General features: G+C 39.7%; 2 protein-coding genes across 6 annotated transcripts in view; one reads left to right on the plus strand and one right to left on the minus strand.

The window, feature by feature from the left end:
- Nucleotides 1-622: 622 nt before the first annotated feature.
- nherf4b (NHERF family PDZ scaffold protein 4b) lies at nucleotides 623-8080 on the minus strand. Of its 3 annotated transcripts, XM_030746919.1 has the most exons (12): nucleotides 7980-8016; nucleotides 7608-7682; nucleotides 5219-5246; nucleotides 3974-4038; nucleotides 3681-3892; nucleotides 3386-3590; nucleotides 3142-3278; nucleotides 2739-2943; nucleotides 2460-2656; nucleotides 2147-2323; nucleotides 1835-2050; nucleotides 623-1730 (listed from the first exon to the last, which is right to left on the minus strand). In XM_030746919.1, exons 4-12 carry the CDS (start codon nucleotides 3993-3995, stop codon nucleotides 1701-1703), a joined length of 1401 nt encoding a protein of 466 aa, XP_030602779.1. In that variant the 5' UTR covers nucleotides 3996-4038; nucleotides 5219-5246; nucleotides 7608-7682; nucleotides 7980-8016; the 3' UTR covers nucleotides 623-1700. The 3 variants fall into 3 exon arrangements, with proteins under 3 accessions (XP_030602779.1, XP_030602778.1, XP_030602777.1); XM_030746918.1 differs by lacking the exon at nucleotides 7608-7682 and having other exon boundaries at nucleotides 2162-2323; nucleotides 7980-8080; XM_030746917.1 differs by lacking the exon at nucleotides 7608-7682 and having other exon boundaries at nucleotides 7980-8080.
- Nucleotides 8081-13103: 5023 nt separating this feature from the next.
- cltca (clathrin, heavy chain a (Hc)) overlaps nucleotides 13104-20152 on the plus strand; it is a 36560-nt gene continuing 29511 nt past the window's right edge. For 2 of the 3 annotated variants that reach the window (XM_030745521.1, XM_030745522.1), the window contains exon 1: nucleotides 13104-13420. In XM_030745521.1, the coding sequence (XP_030601381.1) occupies nucleotides 13379-13420 (42 nt within the window). In that variant the 5' untranslated portion in view covers nucleotides 13104-13378. The remainder of the gene's footprint in view (nucleotides 13421-20152) is intronic. The other variant, XM_030745523.1, reaches the window with a different exon arrangement.

Below are 20152 nucleotides of genomic sequence, written 5' to 3' on the forward strand. Positions count from 1 at the left end.
GGTGTAAATTGGTAAAGTTTAATAGCCAATGTGCAACCTATATTTATTGTAAACTGTATTGTTTCATGTATATAAGCTGGTTTGCATGCTATCATATCCATTAGATGAACAATAGATGGCTATCTGGAACACCATATATCCATACCATATCAGTTACATAAAAGATTTACCGAGATCAGTCAACATTCCTGACTTTTATGTTGCATTACTGCTAATTATGATTCATATTTCTTAATGTTTTTCTTGTTCCGCACGTTCACTGGTTGTCACAGATGTCAAAACATGAAAAGTCAGTCGGACGCTTCATCTCTGTGATCAGTGAATACAAACCTTTCACCACTGTTTTAAGACTTAGACACCAAAGTATTTTTTTACTTTTATCAAAACCGTACTGACTTTGGAAAGAGGACTGCAAAAATGCTGAGCTGATGTAGAGGAAAAAAGTGTTCATACGCAAAAATGAAATGTGAAGGATTTATTTGAAACTTTACAAAACTGCTGAAATCGAGAACAGCAAAACGATACATGTGACACTATATGCATCAGAAAACTAATGAAATATATACAATCTGAGAACACAGCACCAAGTACTGATAATCCAGTAAAAAAACATGCTGCGTATGTTCAGCAGCCACTTTATAAGGTACGCCTGTTCAACTGCTCATTAATACAAATATTTAATCAACCAGTCACATGTCAGCAACTCAAAGCATTTAGACACGTGGACACAGTCAAGGCAGCCTGCTGAAGTTCAAACTGAGCATCTCAGAGCACTCAGCCATCTCTACGATTTAAAGAGAATGATCTGGAAAACAGAAAATATCCAGTGAGCAGCATTTCGCTGGGTGAAAATGCCTTGTTGATGTCAGAGGTAGGAGGAGAATGGCCAGACTACTTTGGGCTGATAGGAAGGCAACAGTAACTCATTACAAACAAGGTATGCAGAAGAGCATCTCTGAACACACAACGCATCAGACCTTGATGCAGCTGAGGGTGAGGGGGGCCAACCTGGTACTATCAAGGTGTACCTAATAAAGTGGTTGGGGAGTGCATATGTATAGTGTCTGCTTGTGTGTAATTAGCAGTGACATGACACACACTTCTGAGAACATGTTCATATTTAATTTCAATTGCCGGGCAGTTTCACTGACAGTGTGTTACTGGCCTTGCTTTCATACATATCTGGAAAAAAAAGTTTGAAGTCATTCGGTTGAACACACTGATGCAGTGCTGGACAGAATAAAGGAAAGAGAGCTCGAGAGTTCTGACTGACAAAAGTGCAAACTGTTTTGATGAGTCGTGAGACTCAGATGAACATCAACACAATAACAAATATCTTTACTAGTGAAGTTTGAGTAGAAACTATAGCAGTGTGCACAAAAACAATGAGAGAAGGCTAATGTGGGTGGGGAATACGTTACTGATTTGAGAACTGTACTAAGAGCGGTGAGCGTGATGTTTCAGATGTGAGAACTGAACCAAAGCGATTGAGAAAAGCTGTAAAATAATTTTCATGTTAAGATTTTTTTTTTTTTTTGGTATTGGATTTCTTTGTGTAAGCTGAGGATTGGACTGCAGTTACCTAGTCCATCATAACCATTACTACTAGATAGGTTTTTCTTTTGTTCAGGTGGGATTGAAGTCTCCTCATGAGGAATATCGTGCTGGGGAACGTCTTCAGAACTTTAAATCTGTGCCGCTCACAAAGCTGAGATCTCGTTTTCTTCCTCCTGCTCAGATACAAATAAAAACACGCGGTTAAAAATCGTGCGTGCTGATGAGTTGAGAAATGTGGATACAAATTTGATCCTATTTGTTTCATCATTTTTGTCACCTCTGTGTGAGTGACATCTTTGGTAGGTGTTTCAGTCTCTGTCAGCTTTTTGTAGCTTGTCTCATCTGTGACTAGTAATGAAAGAAATTGTCCTTCTTCTTCCACAAGCACAGTCACATCTTCCTGAGATTTCTCTTCCACATTTTGTCCATTGACTTTCATCACTATGTCACCCACAGCTAGTCCAGCACTCTGTCCAGAGTCCTCAGAAGCCACCTACAAGGCAGAGAAAAATCTACAACATTTGACGCAAAACTGAAGTGCATGCCTTTTGGATACGTGTGTGTGTGTGTGTGTTTTTATGCAAAAAACCTCTTTAAATCCAACCTGACTGATGAGAGTCCCTTTTTGGAGAGAGCAGAGCCTAAGATTACTCGAGACATCCATTTCCTTTGCTGGTGAGTTCTCCTCTGCAGAAGCAGGTACAATATTCTCCTTTTCTTTGTCAGCAGCATCATCCTCACAGAAAAGAAGAGGAGACAGACCCAGCTGTAGAGAGAAAACAAAGAAACAGATACAAAAATGTTACATTTAGGCATGCCTTTCAAGTGGATGCACCACTGGATATACACATAAAAAACAAAGTGTGTTTGGGAAAGAAGTGTATCTGGTAAGTGATGACCACCTGGGTATAAAACTCTAGCCCCTGGGGAGTGATGGTAGTGAGATAGACCTCCTGCCCACTCAGTCTCACTCTGTCCACAACCTCCTCATGCTTCAGTGATTCCACTGACTCTCCATTGACCTCCAGCAGCAGCTCTCCATCCCTCATACCTGCCCTCTCTGCACGACTGCCTCCGGTCATCTCACGCAGAATATGATCTGCTCATTAAGCATAAACCGAGCTTGTTTGAGACCTAAACATTAAGAATGATTAAGTTTTGTGCAATTTTTACATCCTCACATGTGCGTCCCGATGGCACTTTTTCCAGCCGTAGAAGAAAACCAAAGCCCTCGGCTGCAGAGATCAGGTGGAGCTTTCTAGCTCTATGAGGCAGTTTATGGGGAATAGCCATGCTGGGCAGGATGGGCAGCCTCCTTTGCATGTACCTCTTTTCACTCTCACTGTCTATCACTAGAATGGTGATGTGATCGCCACATTTCTTCATCTACAACAGAAAGATATTATTGTCAGACAACAGATAACTTGACGATGTTTATGTGATGGTGTTCTTTGTGCACATTTTGATTCGCATTTGGTAGGTACATGCATTATTCATTACACCGTTCTGAGGTGCAATATACTGTAAGTAGGAAACTGGTTCTGGGAGTGTTTCTCAATGTTAATCACAAAAAAGCCCACAAACCATTTTGTTGAGTGCAGAGTGAGTGAGATTGGACACCACTGCTCCATTTATCCACACCAGGCGATCTCCCTTACACACCCCTGCCTTTTCAGCTGCACCTCCTGCCACCAGGCTCACAGTAAAGCGGCCTCTCTGTCCTACGGAGCACACACAGGAGCGCTATCTGAGTAACACTGCAAAGACTTCAGCCTACACAGCTGATCTCAGATCTTGGGCTTCTTGTGATTTCTGGGAGAAGTTTTACCTTCCAAAGGTGTAAAGTTGATACCCAGACCTGAGTCAGGATCCCTAGTGATGTGACAAAGTCTGGGTGGTTTGCAGTTCTCATCCATGTGGGCTCTGGCCAGACTTTTCAGGTCCAGACCTCGGGATGCAACCTGTTCATAGTCCTCTCCATCCAACACTAACAAACATATCTGGTGTCCACTCATCTTTATCTTCCTAGCCACCTGATTTATGAATTTAGAAAAAAACAATAGATCTAGTCAGACAGCCATGTGTTTCTGTGGTTTCTGTTTGATTGTGAAGGGCCGTCCTACCTCAGTGTGAGGCACGTCATCAATATAGCAGTTGTTAACTTCTAGCAGTCTGTCTCCATCTCGAAGGCCGCTACGCTCTGCAACCCCCCCTGACACCACATTTCTAATTATGTGTCCTTGATGCCCCCTCTCAACACGCAGATGGAAGCCGTAGATCTCCTCGTCCTCACGTTTAAGAACACACATGCGTGGGATGGGAGTCCACACAGAGTCTGAGCCAGAGGAGACACAGAAGTGTTGTCAGACTGCAAAAGCACTCAACAGCTGCCACACAGAGGTTAACAATATGATACCTGCATCATCTGTGATGACCATCACTGGGTTGTCTATTCCCTCTTTAGGATTAAATGTAAACTTCCTAAAAAAAAAAAAAAAGGGAGAGGCATACTTCAATTATAATCTCATGGTAAACAAAGTTCTCATGTACAGTAAGTGATTTTCATTGTGTGCACTGTCAAATTCTAAGAGTCTCAATTTAAGCAGAGAGAACTGCAATCATGATGTTTCTGCTGCTTTTGTGATTTTCTCATTTTTTACTCCTTCATTCAGTCAGTTCCATTAAATGCAATGAAGCTGATGTAAAGTGTACTTTAGTTCCACTTTAATTGTCTCACAGTAGGTCTTATCTTGAATCCAGAGCCTTACAGATTACATGGTTCCAAAAGTCAAGGTGCCACAGCTGTTTGGTTATTTTGTATTTGATGACTGTTGTTAGACTAACTGTTGGTCTTGTGTCCTGGTCCTGGGCCTTTGGCCCAGTGTTTTGAGTTTCATATTTTTCCTTAAGGGTTCTGTGTTTGAATATTGACTTTGGGTGCTTGTTGTTTTAAATTTGCTCAGCCTTCCCTTGTCCTCCATGTCTGTGTTTCTGTGCCCCGTGTTCTGTTGTTTCCTGCTTTATTTTGTTAGTCCCTTATCTCTTGTTTGGCTTCCTCTGTTCTCATTAGTGTCATTCTGTCTGCCTGTCCCTCCCAGCTGTTACCACTTGTCTCATCACCTTGATGTGTATATATTGTCTGCATTTTTCTCTTGTTCTTTGTTGTGTCCTCCTCGTTAGTTTCCTCCTGCTGTGTGCTCGCCTTGCTGTATATGTTCCTGTTCAAGTGAGATGTATAATTTATTCTGCTGGCTTCTGTCCAGCCCTGTAAGTTGTCTGTTTCTAGTTAGTAAATGCTGCAGTTTAAGTTGAGCCTTTGTCTCTCGAGTCCTGCTTTGGGGTCCTCTGCCTGCCTGCCTGCCTGCCACAGCTGTTTCATGACATCTTGTTTATCAGATAACTTGTTTTTGTTTCCCTCTGTGCATCTTAATCAGTGTGATCAGCCAGCATGTACGCTTCCTTTTTGTCTCTTGTTTGTCAGGTCAGATTTAGTTTGTTCAGACTGAGTTTGGCTCTGTTTGTGTAGCACGTTGCACATGTTGCTGTTGCCATTATAGCTTTTGTTTATTTTGTTTGTTTGACCTACTCAAGGGTGTAAAATTTGAATAATCACTGAAATAAATCAAAAGCATTGATGCAGACAAATGAAATGCAGACTTACTCTGTCAAACCGACGTCACCCACCAAACCTTCAGAAAGAGAAATCACAATGAAGTAAAGATGATACTGGTTGTGTAAATTTTAAAAGGTAAAATTCCATGAATCATATACTTGTTTGGTTTTTTTTCCTCTTAAATTGTGACACATTTGTAAGGAAAATGAATTTGTGGGTTGTGTCCATGAAAAATTTTCCAAATTTCCTCAAATGCCAAACAGCTGATTCTGCTATTGACTCTTGCTATGAACTTCTGGTACCCCAGGTGCTGACCATCAGGTTTGCCATCACTGGAGGCGATCTCAGAGCAGAGAAACCGAGATGAGGTTCTTCAACCAGTGGAAATCTCATATCTCCAGTCTGGGACCAAACTCTATCCTCCGCGATGACAACGCTCGCCCCCAAAGAGCGGGGTTTATTTAACTACCTCCAGAATTTGGGAGTGGAGAGGATGCAACAGCCTGCCTGCAGTCCTGACCTCAACCCCACTGAACACTTGCGGGATCAGCCATCTGTGCCAGAGTGACCAACACAACCACGCTGGCGACTTGAGACAAAGGCTGGTTGAAGAATGGGATGCCATCCCACAGCGGTGTGACCAGCATGAGGAGGAGGTGCCGGGCTGTTGTGGTTGTGTATGGTTTGTTCACACACTGATCAAGCCCCTGATAAGATGTGAAATTGCCAATATGTCTTTAATCATCTGGTCCAATCAACAGCACCAGACAGTCAACAGAATAAGCTGTTTGCCATTGGTGCAAAAGATTTAGCAAGTTTTCTAAGATTTGGTGCAAAGAAGCAATGTTACAACAAAATGATCAAATGTAAATTATCAGTCACTATTGGCACTATAGGCACATTACTCAGATGACAGTTTGTAGTAATATGGAGAACAGAGTGTAACATTTATTTGAACGTGCAGCTCCAAACATCTGAGATGTTCTCATGTACTAAACTCTGAAGCATCAGCCTAACAGCCAGAGCTGTACTTGGCTGGTGACGTCAGCTATGCTATTGCCAAAAGTGTTCTCACCCATCCAAATCATTGAATTCAGATGTTATCACTTCAAATACTTTTGGCAGAATAGTGTATCAGCAGAGGCATCATAAAACAGGACTTTGTGGGATTATCTTCAGTCTCTGTGCTCTCAAGAAAAGCAGGAATTCAAAATCCATATGGCTGAAAATGAGTGCATGACATTATACTACATGAATCAGTGCCATTTTATAGCTGTAATCTGAACAGCAAAACTGACACTCAGCAGGATTTTATCAGTAATTTGTTTTCATTCTTGTTCTGCTTGTTATCAAGGGTGTGGTGGAGGAAGGCATTTTGGGACTCTATCCAGGCAGCATTTATGTAAATAAAGTTTCCTCTGCTCAGAAGTGAGTTGAATGGCATAATTCTGCTTTTAACTGTCACTATGAACAAATGTTTGACAATGAACTCATAACAAAGTGCTTAAATTATATACCTAGAGCCCCAAAATACAAGTAGTTCTCTAAATGTATTTACATATTTCCACACAAACTGCTAACACTGAGCACATATAGCATCTCTAAATGTACTTACAATATGTAACATTATTGGAAAAATTCTGAAACAGTTTGTTTTCCTCCAGTTCTGCAGTATCAGGATGTGTGGACATACTCTTCCACTCTGAGGGTCCCAGACTCAGATCTGCCCTCACACTTCATTACTAAGCGACCCCCGCGCTGTAGCTTTGCGTGAGTTCCTGTGGTTCATATACTCTTCCACTTTGTGAAATTTCTTCCCGCCATTATTGCAAACTGCCTGTTTGCGATGGTGGCGTCCTATTACAGTACCGTGCTTAAATTCAGAGGAACAAATCTTTGTAAGGAGATGGCTACAGTTGGTGCTTGAGTTTATACACCTGAATTCAAAGACTAAGAGGTGCAGCCCAATACCTTTGTCCATATAGTGCATGTATATGTTGTTAGTAGGGAAATAGCCATGACAGAAAATGGACTTTTACTGAAGTCCTGTTTTTAAGAGTGAGACTGTTGCTAAGTAGCAAGAATATACTCTGTTAATCTGCTCTAAACAAGACAATGTTAGATTCTGGTTAAAAAAAACTACTGGGTTTATTCATCATTAACTTGTTTGCAATGTGTAAAGCTGACACTAAAGTGCTGCCGTCCTCTTATCTACAACACTCCTTATCTGTGGCTGAATATGTCAGTTACACAGAGTCCTTGTTTCTCTGGCACAGAGTAAAATGAATACAAACTATGATAAACAAAACATGATTAATGGCATGGTTAAACCATTTGCTACCAGAGAAAATCCAGCTTTCAGGACATATTCATGCAGCTCTGAACAGTGTATACTAACAGGTACTTGAGTGCAGTTAATGGGTTACTGTTTGCTTACCCCTTGCTTAACTTTATTTTTAATGACCTAGGACACAGTGATCCTCAAAGACGAGCTCCCGAAGCTCCCCTAAGTCTGGGGAAAGCTATAATTAGCTACTGGAAGTATGAATGATAGCTTGTGCTTCCAATTTAAAAGGTGTACTTCATTAGTTTACATCATTTTAACGCTGTTAAGCGGCTGCTTTCCATTAAAATGAATCCTTAATGCTTTACAGTAGAATACATAGAAATGACATGTAAAATGTGCAGAATATAGAAAAACCAGAGCACACAAGGTTAAACTATATAGAACAAAAAGACAACACAGAGCAGAGTGATCCAAAACTAGAGCTGAAAAACAAAGAAAATGCCAAACATTTGAATATTTTACCTCTACTTGATGTCATGGCGTGGTTCTTTCCCATCAGGTGCCACAGTGGGAGTACTGGCTGCCCGAATATTTATTTTGATTCCTCGGAAAAACTCCTCCTGAGGCTCCTCCCGTTCAGATACAGCGGAGTAAATGTTTAATCTGTGTGATCATTTAAGCACACCCACTCTGTCTATGGGTAATGACTGTGCTGCATAGTTCTGTGGACTGAGAGTACGAAGACTTTCTGTGCCATCTCAACAAACCGAACTGAGGATTTTAATCATACGATAGCTGCCCCCTGCTCACATGAGAATTATGTTTGGGCTGCTGAGACTACAGAGAGAGCGACCAACCGTCAGCTTCAGTGAAATTAAAATAGTCTGGCTCTGACATCAAGTTTTTTTTCACCCAGAGAACTGCAGAGGAAAACGTGTGCAGACACAAAAATGAAATGTGAAGGATTTGTTTGAAACTTGAGAAAATCAAAATGATACAGGTGACACTATATGCATCAGAAAACACAAGTATGTATAATCTGAGAGCATAGCACCAAGTACTTTATAGTCCAGTACTCCATAGTCATGCTGCATACATTCAGCAGCCACTTTATTAGGTACGCCTGTCCAACTGCTCATTAATACAAATATTTAATCAGCCAATCACATGTCAGCACCTCAAAGCATTTAGGCATGTCGACTCAAGGCTCGAGCAAGCCGGCTGAAGTTCAAACTGAGCATCAGAATGGGGAAGAAAGGTGACTGAATGTGGCGTGGTTGTTGATGTCAGACCGGCTGGTTTGTGTATTTCAGAAACGGCTGATCTGCTGGAAACTTCCCACTAAGCCATATCTAGGAATTAAAGGGAATGATTTGGAGAAAATATCTGGCGAGTGGCAGCTCTCTGGGTAAAAATGCCTTTTTGATGTCAGAGAATAGCCAGACTATTTCAAGTAACTCAGTCAGCCAGTCATTACAAACAAGTTATGCAGAAGAGTAGCTCTCGGACCTCGATGCAGATGAGCTGCTGGCAGCTTTGAGTTGCTGACATGTGATTGGCTGGAAAATATTTGTATTAATGAGCAGCTGAACAGGTGTACCTAATAAAGTGGCTGCCGAATGTGTGCAGCATGACTAGAGAGTAAATCCTTCACATTTAATTTTTCCCGTTTGAACACTTTTCCTCTACATTAGACATTTTTGCAGTCCTCTTTCCAAAGTCAGTACGGTTTTGATAAAAGTAGAAAAAAACATCTGCAGCCGGTTTCCCGTTCATGGATTAAGCATGGTCCTAGACTAAAAGGAAAAAGTCAATGAAGACCACAATAGGAAAAAATATTTAGTCCAGGATTAGACATAATCCCTGTATGGGAAACTGATGGTTTTAATCCACTGATCACAGAGGTGAAGTGATCTGCAAGAGTTTGGGGAGGTTTTGACAAGGATGATAAGTTATTTCATTTTTAGTGGAGACCATGTTGCAATTCAGGATAAACTAAAAGTGCTAGGACAGAGCCAGACTACCAATAACAACTTTAAACAGGGAAATTATTCAAATGCTGTGAGGGACTTACTGTATGCGTGGGTTTTGGTCATAACACAGCTACACAAGTTCCACCTTTTGTTACCATATTAGGGGGTCAGGATAACCAGAATATTGTACTGCCAGAATTTTTTTTTGCCTCTATTGGACACACAGTGGGAAAATGTACATATGCTCCAGATGGCCAGTAATGGATCTGGGACCTGACTGGTGATGCCTTTTGCATCCATGTCATAGGCACCCTAACCAGTGACTTAACCAGAAGCCCCAGGAATGACAGCAGTCCTTCTTATTCTCATTCTATTTAAATACGTTTCAGTTTCCAATCCTTCTCACTGCCTTTTTTCAGTAATTTAGCATTTAATTGTTCAGATTATATGGTCATACTTAAAGGTGCATGTCAAACTGCACCGAATGTGTACAGCTGATGGTGTCTCATTTAAATATGAGAACAGGGGCAAAACTCTTCAACAAATTAAAACTTTATATTGATAAAGTCTCAAATGTCTAAATTGAGCCTCAGTCCACTAGGTGGCGACAAAATCCAAGTAAATTGTCTTCAGTGAAAACTGTCTTAAAAAATTAATTGACATACTGGGGAAATTTTTTCATTGTTACTTAATAATCTCGTAAATATAACAAGCCAAGTCAATAAAATGTTCTAAAACTGTTTGTGTGGCTTTTGTTTGTTTGTTTGTTTTACCTGCCTGCTGTAATTCTGGAATCCTATTTTTAGTACTGAGAGTGCAACGAGTCCACACTTTCACTGCTTCACCATTCATCTCGTGACAATATTACCAGATATTGCTGGTGCTGATTTAGACTGGCATTTGTAACGAGGGACAAACTATACTGCTGAGTGTTTGAGAGGAGCAAAGGCCCTCACACAGTCAATTAGTAACTTCCCTTGAACTATTGTTCAAAGGTTAGGCTACAATATACTACATGTTGACTAAAGTGCATGAGTGGAAATGAAATGAAAATATGATGGCTCAAGATGATTAGTGCAAGCATTATTTAGCATCTGTGCACCTGGAATAATCTAGAAGCAACTAAATTATAGACAAAAAAAAACAATAAAACAAAACAGAGGTACATACAGTGTTTTTCATTTAACCTCTGGCTATTTTAGTGGCACAAGGAGACGGAGGAGGAAAGGGAAAGAAACAGAGAAGAGGAGCTTTTCAACCTCAGCTCCGGATCTGAGTGTCAGTTCCTCTCTGTCATTCCTGATGGGATCCTCCCGGCCACAGGAAGACACTGAGCTCCCATCTGTGCCTAAATCCTTGCCAAAGCACTGGAGTGTACTACTGGTCTAGAAATCTGTAAAGGAGACAGTTACCTTTTTGTAAGTTGCATCCAGTTACACATACATCTCTAAGTCCAAGCATGGCTGCTCCTCTGTGGACCACACTTGACCTTTCATTCTGTCACATGGAAGGAGCTTCAGTAAAGAGGGATGGGGACATGTTATTAGAGAATGTGAATAAAAAGACAAGGGCAAAGGCGGCAGAACTAGCAGCGCTGCCCTTCATTTTGCATGAAACCTGCGGCTATAATTTCACCCTCAGCAGGCCAGTGTGACATGCTGAGAGTCCGAAGGCCACTCTTTCATCGTGACACACATGGCTTCTCTGTCTTGGGTTTCCTCAGCCTGTGGATCCATGGCAACAGCAGCCTGAATGGTCTATTCAGGACAGCCTCCACTCCACTCTGCCTCTGAAAGTATAGAGAAGTGAGCAAACTGCATGCTTGGTTTGTTCCAGGGGCATGCCCACATGATAAGTAGATGAGTTCTTTTATTAGACTTGGACAAACAAAGTTGATCAATTCAATTCCAGAAAAAAAAAAAAGCCTTGCCACACACATCCTCTGCATCTCAGCAGTCTCCACTGAACTCAATTCATTTGTGCTCTCTGGAGTGCAAAAACTATAAATGTCATGTCTGACAGTGAGGCTGGTTTATGCATTTGTGTGTGTGTGTGTGTGTGTGTGTGTGTGTGTGTGTGTGTGTGTGTGTGTGTGTGTGTGTGTGTGTGTGTGTGTGTGTGTGTGTGGTCAAATATGGTTGTGCGGACAGTGACAGCTACTACAAATGTGATCAGATCAAAATACAGGCTAGGTTAGAAGATGGATGGAATCTAAGCAATGAAGGGTGTCCAATATATAGGAACCTAGGCCATTCCCACTTATTGACAATTTTTTTTTAGGTATTAGTAACTCATTGTGTGAATCTCACGAATCTTGGTGTATCAACACTGAATCCTGTTTTTTTTTTGTTTTTTTTTTTGAGATATATTTATTAGGATTCTCAAAGTAGATACATACACATTTGTTAGTTGTGACACATATGTTGAATCCTGTTTTTTAATGTGCACAACTTGCTTACTCTGTAATTGTTCAGTGCCCGCCTTCAGGGATGAAGAACAATAATGTGAGGGGCATAACATGCTTTTTGCACAGAAATCTTTGAGCATGGTACTGCATCTAGGCATCTTGACATGTGATTGACTAATACATGCAGTCCCACTCCTTTTCCTGCAGTGTCTCTTTCTTCATATACAATAATTGCTGGCTCAACAGAATGAAATTTCTACTGAAAGGTCAGCTCATTTATGAGATGGCTTTCCCAGAATTCAGTTTTACGTTGAGCAATACGGTTACATCCTCTGCCAACGGAAATTGTGGATGTAAAAAAGGGAAATGAATACTCACTGAAATGAATGCTGACACCACCCGCATGCTTCGGACCAAAACATACAAATTCAGCCTATATGTTTTATAAAAACGACATTTCATACAGAGCAAATGTAATTCCTCAGACTGGAAAATTATTGAAAACAGGTTCTTGTCGTCATGTGAATTCATAGGTGTAGATTTCTGGGTGAGCGCAGGCACACGAACACATTCATTTAAAAAATTAAAAAAAGAAAGAAATATGCAAGAAGAATAATTACTGAGGAAAACCAGCAGTGTATGTTGAATTGTGACCCAGTGCCTGATTTTTGTGTTATCTTTAAATAAATAGACATTTTCATGCAGGGACAAGTTCAAAATTGAGACTGGACACTTGACACTGTAGCGAAAATCTAGTCCCTTAATGTGAACCATGCGGAATGTTGACTGAATACGACATATTGACTAGTAATTTGTGAGAAAATGCAATCAAGAAAATATATAATATAAAATGAAAGACTTGGAGCATTTGACGCGTGATGTAAACCGATTTAGTGCTGTATACATGCACATTGTACTTGAAATAAAGTTGAATTTCTAGTTCGAGTGAGTGGCAGTTATCTGTGATCGGATTGGCTGACAGGAACAAGTGTACAGCCACTACACAACGCGTTGGAATGACGTTAATTTAGAAAGACGAATGATGTGGCAAAAATCAAAGGGCGAACAGAAAGAAATAGTTCCACTTTTACACCTGTTCTCATATATTTTTATGTCGAGTTTCCGTGTCCCGTTTTGATATTTCAGAGAGAACTTTAAATATTATAAATGTGCCAAACAAATTGCAATACATACAAAGCACAATTCACTTTTTTAAAAGTGCAAATACGTATCCATCCGCCTTATTGAGTTCACTTCCATTTCCGGGATGTTTTCTCTGCTGACCAACCTCCACCGCCATTGCAGGTCCGGGGAGTCGGTGTAGTGACAGTCGTTAGCCGGGGAAGACCGCAAGTAAACAGTTAAGGGAAGGAATTTAAAAAAAAAGTACAGCCACACCGACAACACGTTTTAAACAAGGCTTAGAATTAGTTCCCAATTTGACTTTAGAGACTTCCTGGCTGTCCGGCTAGGATCTGAGACAAGCAGCCGTAGTTTGTTAGCATTAGAAGAGACCGGAGGAGAGTGAGAGAGGAACCGCCATGGCTCAGATCTTGCCTATTCGCTTTCAGGAGCACCTGCAGGTACGTAGATCAATGAATGGTTAAATTGTTTGGCAAAGTTTATCTTTCAGTCGCAATCACTGCGAGACTGACTGTCGCTTCAGAGACTCAGCACAAGTTTGCGATTGCTAGCAAGCTAAGTTAGCTTTTGGAGCTATGCTAACTAGCTTGACAGGGTGGATGACGTTTATCTTGGCTAGTAGCATCAAGCATTCCTGCTAACACTTTGGCTACCCGCCCTTGTTCGTTATTTTAATCCTGCAATACGTAAATGGAGCATATTAATAACGCTAATAGGTCGTAGTGACGTGTTAACCGTTTCTCTTAAGTATCGACCCCATTCGCAGGAAAAGAGTTCATTTTCTCGCAGTAGCTATCGCTGTCGTTGGCATTAATCTTCACTGTCAGTACCTTAAATGCAATTGTTTGATACCGAAATGTAATAGTTACTCTTATTAGTGTCGCGACACCGCGGAATCGATTTATTCAAATTACCTACCACGACCATGCGGCGCAGTAAATATATTTAAACTTCTACACCCGCCTTATTTCCCTGTACGATCGTGTTAATTTGAAAGTAGTATCTAACCTCAAGAAGATATCGTGTTGGCTGGTTGTACAAATGGTCATGTGGTGTGTCAGATAGCAATACATCTAACGTGTTGAATGACTTTGCCAATTTTGGCTGAGGCTCAACCCTTCATGGACCAGGACTACTTTTTTTCTGTTCAATATTTTTTCTTTTTTCCCCTGCGAGGCACACCTTGATATGATTGCTATTATTAGTCTGGTTTTTTTTTTGTTTGTTTGTTTGTTTTTTGGGTGTATTATCTGGATTGTACGTACTTCTTGCTTTAAATTGCCACACCTTTGCTATAATACCAGTACAGCTGCTTGCAGGTCAGGTGGAGGAAGCAGGAAGCTTATGGAGTCAATCTAGAGTGCTGCTGACTTTCAAGATGTGATAATAAAAAATAGACTTTTGGTGTTTAAATCAAGCTTCAAATGAGAACTCTGATCCACTCAAGCCTGTACTTTATCTTTATTAAGCATTTATCTGTCTTATCCAAGCCCTGAAAGCTTTGTGTACCTTATGAGAATGATAAATGTTGGTCTAAAAATACATTTTAAGTTGTGATCGGTGTTTTGGCGCTGAGCCCTAAAAAGAGGGTCAGAGGTTATGTGCAGTGTCTTTCAAGGTTATTGTAACTTTCAGTGCCTTTGCTCAGTTGCAGTTTAGCTGAGTGGATGTTTGAACACCACACTCCTGATATGTTACCTTTTCTTGCTAATCGGATGGTGTTCCTAATTGTGTGGTAGCAACATGTAGTGTGATACTGATGTTCTTGTTCATAGCAGGTAAATGCTGTAGGTTTGGTCTGACCTTTCTTTGGGTCTGCTAAACCAAATCATAGATGTGTAAAATTTTCAGCATAGTTCTGTTACTGCCACCATAAAATCATAGAGAGGTTAATTCATGTCACAGAAGTTGATGAGTTAATATGAAGGCCTATCACATGGGATTGTATGGAGGCAGAGCTTCACAAAGCTATGCAAAGGCTTTTTGTGCCTACAGTTACAATGAAATTATTATGGAAGGAATTTTTTTTCTCCCTTATTAAGTCATTTTGCTAGTGGAAGCAAACAGAGCAGTACAAAAGTGGTGAATTTGCATTGTGACTGTGCATTAAATCTGAACTAATATGTTATCTTTAGCGGGGGGGGGGGGGGGGGGGGGGGGGACTCATGCCCTCGTCCCCTAACAGTACATCATTACAGTGAAATTACAGTGCATTGGTAGCTTTTAAATGTATCTAAGATTTCACTCATGGAACTCCTAAATCTCACATTTAACTGTAAGATAAATGTGTTTTGTTTGTAGCTTGTTTTTGTGTAAATCTTTAAATAATCATGCAGTGAGTGTTAAGCACATTGCTTATTGTACTAAACTATAGTTCTCAGACTGTGTCTTCACCAGGTTATTTTATGTGGCAAGCTCCCAAGAGATCTTCAATACCTATCACTAATGCATGACCTGCATATGCTGTTTCATACATCATGCATTCATACATATGCTGTTTCAAAAGAAATGTATATTAGAATATATTGCCCCATTTATCTCAAGAATCCTTCTTGTTTGTTTATTTTGAATATTTTTACTTGTGAATCTTTTTGGCTGTCAGTTTAGTTATGTTCATAAAGCAGTCTTTTCTTTTAGTTTTTATCAGTATGCCAGCTAATATTTACCACATTCATTTTTTTTTTGTTTGTTTATTTAAGGATGGACAATTTGTGCAAAAGATCATGTGTCTTTTGGGGTCCAATCACAATCTGAATCACCAGATTTGGCTGAACTCATTTGATCAAATTGCTAGTTGTGAATAGTTGCCTAGATACAAAACCTGTCACTTCACCTCATGGCTAAAGTCCTTGTGTCACAACCAGTGACTCTTTGGTTTGTTCATGTGGAGTAGAAAAATGTTTAAAAAAAATATTGGAATAAAAAAATTAACTTGCACCATAGATGCAAGAATGTTAATTGTGTGTGTGTTGGGGGGGGGGGGGCAGCAAACTTTCTTTCAGCTCTTCCTCACATTATTTCAACATTTAGCCTGCACAAAAAATGTCACACAGCGTATACATATCAGCTCATCTTATTTTCCAGTAGGCTGATGTAAGTCAACAAGGCTCATATTGTCCTATGCCAGTGTTGAGCTGGTATCAGTGCATCCCTTCTAGTTAATAGTTACTACTAAATTACCATGAAGACACTGAGTCTGCACCACTGTCTGCTTAGCTGTGATTAACAGTGGATTCAGAGCCTCCTTGCTGGACAGACTTTAAATTATTGCTAGCATCTTTGAGGAGTTTATATTTAACAGCATCATAGTAAAATGAAACTGTTCACTTTGTATGTGATTGTGGATCACCACAGAGAAGTGGGTAGCGCTGGATGATAAGTTAATTATTTGTTCATTAGTCATACTGTGGCCAAGGTGTGTTGCTTAATCGGGCAATCAGCAGGAAGGCGTTGTACATCTGTTTGATAACTGAGTATGCCATTTAATTAAATTTTCAGCAAAGGGCAAAGTGCTGTTTCTAGCTTCAAAAATATGATTAATCACACATAATGCTAAATTGTATCCTTGAATTTTGGACAAAGTTGAGACATTTTGGTCTAAAGGGAAAATATAAAAGTAAATTAGCTCTATTACCATTTTATTGTCTAAAATAGTAAAAAGCATCAAATTAATGAATAATTACAAATAATTCTTGAAGCCATGTAAGTTTTGATTAAGCATTTTTTAATCTAAAATTTATAAGTCTAAAACATGTTGAAATATGATTATGTGAAGCATTTTGACACACTGGGATTTTACTGGCTCTAATTTGGAGAGCTGAGGCACTGAGCTAGCAAAACATGTTAATCTTTGTCTTCTCGTTCTTTGCAGTTACCTCCTTCCCTCAGTCGCCTTCACACTGTCCATCTGTGTGTCATCCGGTCTACTTGCATAGTTTGCATTTTTATATATCATCCATTTATATAGTGTAGTGTTGACTCCAGTCAAACTTGATAGCTCAAGTGACAATTAAAATGCCTGTAACATCTGAGTGTGTCACATCTTTCCCTTGCTCAGTGTGGCACTCAGTTTGTCATGCAGAATATCATTTGGGTTTTAGTGGTGTAACTGTTCGGACAGAAACCAGTCTCAAATTAAGCTTGGGAGTTGGCTGTGTATAATCTTCAAAAATGGCTCCTAAATCTACTTTGTGTAATGGCAACATGGTATTCATTCTCTGTTGACGAAGACTTCCATTGCATTTAGTAAGCAGGGTCTGACAAGCCAGGTTTCCTATCTGGTGCCCAAAGATAATCTGTTGATGTGAAGGGGAAACAGTTAATGGTGTATTTCGTAAACAAAGTATTTCACATGCATAAGTCCATAATTGCATGCTACTCTTATTTACTTTTGGTACACATACAGATTTCTTTCTTAGTATACACAGTAATTTGTTATGTTTGCAAAAGATGTCTTCATTTATCTCCTCTGGTTAAAATTTAGAGATGCACTGATCTGACATTTTCCATTGTCTTCAGGTACCTGGTGATACTGAGTACCAGTCTGATACCAGTATTAATAAGATGGCTTCCTCTCTGTGTGGAAGAGACAGGGAACCATTCTTTAATGTATATGGCAGCATCAGGGATGACTTATTTTCCTTACTTGGTTTAATAAAACATCACAAAAATATATCCAAGAATATACATTTACTGAATTGTTATTTCTTAGTGAAAAATACATGCCACCAGCCCCAAGATGATAATAGTGGTGGTGGTGGTTTTTATGAGGGGTGTCTCTCTTTCTCACTCTTTGCACTAGTCTAATTATAGCTCAAAGTCATTAGGTTACTGGACAGTGCTGCCTTTAACAGTTGCATTAGTTTCTAATATTAAAATACATGTAGAGTTTGATATTCATTAAAAATATGCATTTAGATAAATTTTTTCTTACACAAAGAAAGCCTTGAGTTAAATGCACAAATTTACCCGGGTGCAGGTAAACAGTGACTGTGATTATTAGTGATGTTCTTTCAAATAAGTGTTGTGGTTAGCTTTAAATTGGATGTTTGTAGTCTGAGAAAGGATTTGGCTCCGTGAAAACCTGCTGGTACTTTGTACCTATAGTTAAATGTACTCATAATACACTCATAATAGTATTTAATAGTTCATCAAGCACATACTTGTACATCCCTTGCTGTTTGCCTGGTGGGAAGGGTAGGTTATTGTTTCATGGGCTTTACAAAGGTTTGCTTGTCGCACTTTGACCTATGCTAGTAAATGACCAGCTGATACCTCGTGACAGGCTGGCAAGGATACAGATCTGCTGAACACTTGACATTCTGCAGGACCCTCTAAATGTAAGATAAAGTGCTTATTTAGGAAAAGAAACTAGTCTCACAGCCTCCTCAGTAACAAGTGACCTGACCTGGAGATGGATGATGTTCAGAAATGCATGTATCCCTTCCATCTTTTTCCCTTCTAATACTATAATAGTAAAGGCAGGACTTTATAGGCCTCGCCAGTGATCCCGTGTCCCCCTCCAGTGGCCCACGATAGTAGAGAAGGCAGTACTGGGCAGACCTGTTGTTTCAGTCCTGGTAGACAATAAGTCCCTGGTTTCCTGTTGTGGAGTATTGCAAAGAAGTGCTGCAAGCCTCAGCACTTTACATATCACATCCTTCCCTACCCTGCCTTGAACTTCACATGTGCAAGGTTTATTTTCTGCTGAGCAAGATGCCGCTTTCCTTTAAAGGAAGAGCATAGAGGTTAAATCTACTGATGGGACTCCCTTGAGGTTGTTGGAGAATATTTGAAATCTTTTTGCTGATTTGTCATCATTGTAAGCTTATGCAGCAGCCGTCAGCTCAGTTGTAGGGTGTTTTTTTTTTTTTATTTATTTATTTATTTTTTTAACGGGAATGTACTCAGTTTGACTTGACTACCTTGGAATAGATTATACTACGTCCTCACTAGTGCTACATATTTGTTTGTATAGAGAAGAATTGCAAATAAATTATTTCACCAATTTTGGAACAGTATATGCTTGAGGTATTGTATTAGTTGCAGACAGGGTTTTTAGGGCTTCTCATGCTAAAGAAGAATCCTAAGATGTTTCATATGTTTTTAAGGAAACTGTTAAGCAAACTGGTGAGAGCATGAACAGATATTGAGGCCCTGAAGCAATATTAAGATTATACAGCGTTTGCAAGTGTAGGCCAAAATTAACCCTAGTCCCTCTAAGGAACTGAGTGAAAGCGCATCATATGGGATGTTCATTACCATTATTTGGTTTAGTGTATATAGTTCTATGTCTGTTCCTTCTCTACAATTTAGTTGTTAGGCCCAAGACTACTTAAAGAATTGGCGAGGAGCCTATTGCATTCATTGTCATTGTGATTGAAGCTGATTAATTTCCTACACTATGATCTACGGTCCTATTGTACTTAGTCCATTTATGACACAAATCAAGGTTATGAGTGTTTGGGTACCTAGGCCACTGTACTTTTTTTCTGGTGGCAAAAAATCAAATATGACAATGACATCTCCTTTGATTACATTTTATTGTGTGAAAGTTTCAAATGGGTGTCTTTTTTTTTTTTTTCCTGAAATCAGTGTTTTCTGTGTGATGTCAGAACATACATTTGCTAACTTGACTAATTGGTATATAACTCCAGTAAACTGTCTATAAAAAATGTGGACGTCCACTTTCTGCCACTGATAGGATTCCAGGGCAGCTGGCCAGCTGGCTTCCTTAGTTTATATAGCACGACAGTTTTGCTTATTGCAAAAAGATTGATCATGGAGGAAGTAATCTGGGACATTGTACTGTATCATTGAAAAAATAAGACTGGTCTTGAGCTAATGATTTGTAAAGAGATGAATGATGGTAGTAGTGTAATTATAAGTTACTATGTCTCTTGCTGGCATTTTGTTGCTGCCATTGCAAATGCTTGCTGAGCTAGTCTCTGCTGCATCAGCATTTAGGTGCTCTTGCTGAATGCATTTTTTTTTCATTGAAAAGCTTAAAACCATGTGCTTTCCTTATCCTGTTAGTATTATACTTTCTTAATTGTTTTTGTCATCACCTTCTGAATATAGCTCAGTAATTTATTTGGTTCTTGCTCTTCCTTTATTGAAGTCTCCCACAGGCTCTTCTTTTGCAGTCCTGTTGTTGATCAACTGTTGATGGG

The sequence above is a fragment of the Archocentrus centrarchus genome, chromosome 14, assembly GCF_007364275.1.
Source record: "Archocentrus centrarchus isolate MPI-CPG fArcCen1 chromosome 14, fArcCen1, whole genome shotgun sequence".
Lineage (NCBI taxonomy): Eukaryota > Metazoa > Chordata > Actinopteri > Cichliformes > Cichlidae > Archocentrus > Archocentrus centrarchus.

Excerpts from the sequence above, each read along its gene's own strand:
- nherf4b (XM_030746917.1), bottom strand. The coding sequence starts at position 8,013 with ATGGGAAAGAACCACGCCATGACATCAAGTAGAG. Across the intron at positions 3,279-3,385 it reads CAACTTTACACCTTTGGAAG|GACAGAGAGGCCGCTTTACT; the intron begins GTAAAACTTCTC and ends TGTGCTCCGTAG. Across the intron at positions 2,051-2,146 it reads GTCAGGTTGGATTTAAAGAG|GTGGCTTCTGAGGACTCTGG; the intron begins GTTTTTTGCATA and ends TCTGCCTTGTAG.